The sequence below is a fragment of the Saprolegnia diclina genome, assembly GCF_000281045.1.
Source record: "Saprolegnia diclina VS20 unplaced genomic scaffold supercont1.91, whole genome shotgun sequence".
NCBI lineage: Eukaryota > Oomycota > Saprolegniomycetes > Saprolegniales > Saprolegniaceae > Saprolegnia > Saprolegnia diclina.
This window is the reverse complement of record NW_008246158.1, coordinates 206,972-209,005: the sequence shown is the minus strand read 5'-3', so window position 1 is coordinate 209,005 and position 2,034 is coordinate 206,972. Positions and strand designations below refer to the sequence as shown.

At 56.3% G+C, this 2,034-nt stretch overlaps 1 protein-coding gene across 1 annotated transcript; it reads right to left on the bottom strand.

Moving 5' to 3' along the window:
* Positions 1 to 976: 976 nt before the first annotated feature.
* Positions 977 to 1,138, bottom strand: SDRG_15434 (hypothetical protein; the record flags this gene model as incomplete). The annotated part of the gene is made up of 1 exon (XM_008621605.1): positions 977 to 1,138. A coding segment is annotated over one exon (162 nt), but the record flags the coding sequence as incomplete, so codon positions are not given.
* Positions 1,139 to 2,034: the final 896 nt, after the last annotated feature.

Below are 2,034 nucleotides of genomic sequence, written 5' to 3'. Positions count from 1 at the left end.
TGGTTGAAAATGTAGCGAATTTAGACCAATCAAAAACCGCACGCTGGATGCACTCCCAAACATGTACAACTTACCACATATGTCATATCGCATTCGTAGTAGAACTATAGAACACACACAACGGGCCACAGCTACGGGCCACAACGTTGTGCGTCATGCGGAAGATTGCTCGAAGTTGTCGAGCGTTGCCCTCGTGTCTCTGGGCGGTCAAGGCGGATGCAGACACACGTGCACGTTGCGAGGGCTTGTAGCAGCATGCCAACGCCGTCCAACGTAAAGCCATTGTCGGTGAGGTCCAGTGTGAACGGCAATTGATTGCGACTTTGGCGCAGCACGAGCGCGAGGAGGACGGCGTTCAAGCTCCCGTCGTGGCAAAGCTTGCGAGCGTGAGACCGTTGTTGAGGAAACTGGTGCGAACCCAGTTGCAGGCGCTGAGTGTGACGCGGGCACGGCATCGAATGCCTCGGCTTCGTCAAGTGAGCTGCCCAGAGCTCCAGGCTCTCGAGGTGTGGCCTTTGCGATGTATCGTCCAAGGTTAGCCCACCCCAATGCAACGAGAGGTGACGAAGCGCTGGCACGTGCGGGACGAGCGAGACGGTATCTTTCTGGTCGCACTTCCATGAGATCGCAAGTGACGTGAGCTTGGCCAAATCACAAAGTTTCCAGAACGACCAACAAAAACGGGCTGGGTTGTCTTGAGGTCAGAGACGGCGCAAGGCAACTGCAGCGCCAAAAAGGCGCGCACAAGATTGTCATTGTTGAGGATTCCGAGGCTTGTTAGCGTCGACGTGGTCGCGAGTGCCTGCGCCAGCCCCGTCATATCGGTGGTCGGGGTGTAGTTGAACGCGAGATGACGCGCATGACATGAAAAGCGAGAGGCTGAAATTGATATGAAGAGCCCACTCGTCCGCGAAGGAGACACCCAAGGCACCAGCCGTCTCGCGCCGCTACCGAGGTAGTACAGAAGCATAGCCACCATCTTCTTGAACGAGTGCTTCGAGCGTGGGAACTTGTAGTCAGCCATGTAGTTGCGGAGAACGTCGACGAGTCGACGAAACGATGCCTGGGAGCACCGCAGGTTGCTGATGAACCACTGGTTGAAGCGCGGGTTGTCGAGCATGTCGTCAACCTCGACCATGCCAATGGTGAGGATGTTGTACTTATCCTCGCGGAAGTTACCTCCCGCCGTAGCGCATACTAGTACTATAGCGACGGACAGGACACCCCGGGGGTCGCGAAACCAGTGGGTGCGGCTCGATCCCCCACCTTTGGCTCATTTTTACCCACGGGGTCGTCCAAAATCCCGTAGGACCCCGGCTTTTGTAACAGATACAGAGGTGGTCGGGCAGAGGTGGCCGGGCGTCCTCGACGGACGCGATGGTTGTCCCGACACCGATCAGGACAGCCGCTTGATCCATATTTTCCCGACCTCAAGCAATTTCACCGAAGCGAGTTAGGTCCGGTTAATCGTTATCCGTACAAGAACAATCAGGCGCAAGTTGGAACTGGACAGCGCAGGAAATTTCGCGACCAGCCTCTTGCGTGGTACTTTGAGACACCTTCTGCTCTCACATTTGACCAATCAAATGCATATGCGCTGCTGATTGGCAGCACTTGGGATGGTTTTGATCTGATTGGCCGCGCTTGTGAGGTTACCCAAAATGACGATCTGCTGGATCTGCGATACCCAAATGACGATCATTGATCGCGATCGTCACATGCATCGTGAAAGTAACTTGCAGCAGTTCAGAATTAGACCAACGGCAGTTAGGAAACTTTGACAATGGCAGCGTCCAAGCGCGCGTCTCCCGAGGCTGCGACGATGCTCGACCTCCCGCACGCCCTCATCTTGATCGTCCAGTGCCTCCAGTCGCCCCACGACGCCAGCGCCTTTCTGTTGGCGCTGCCACAGGCGTCGCTGGACACACCACTAGCTGCGACCAAGACGCTATTGACGCGACCAGGCCCACTGGTGCACACGTGGCCTACGCTTGTTTTGGACGGCGCTACCTTGGACGCCGACGACGCTGTTGC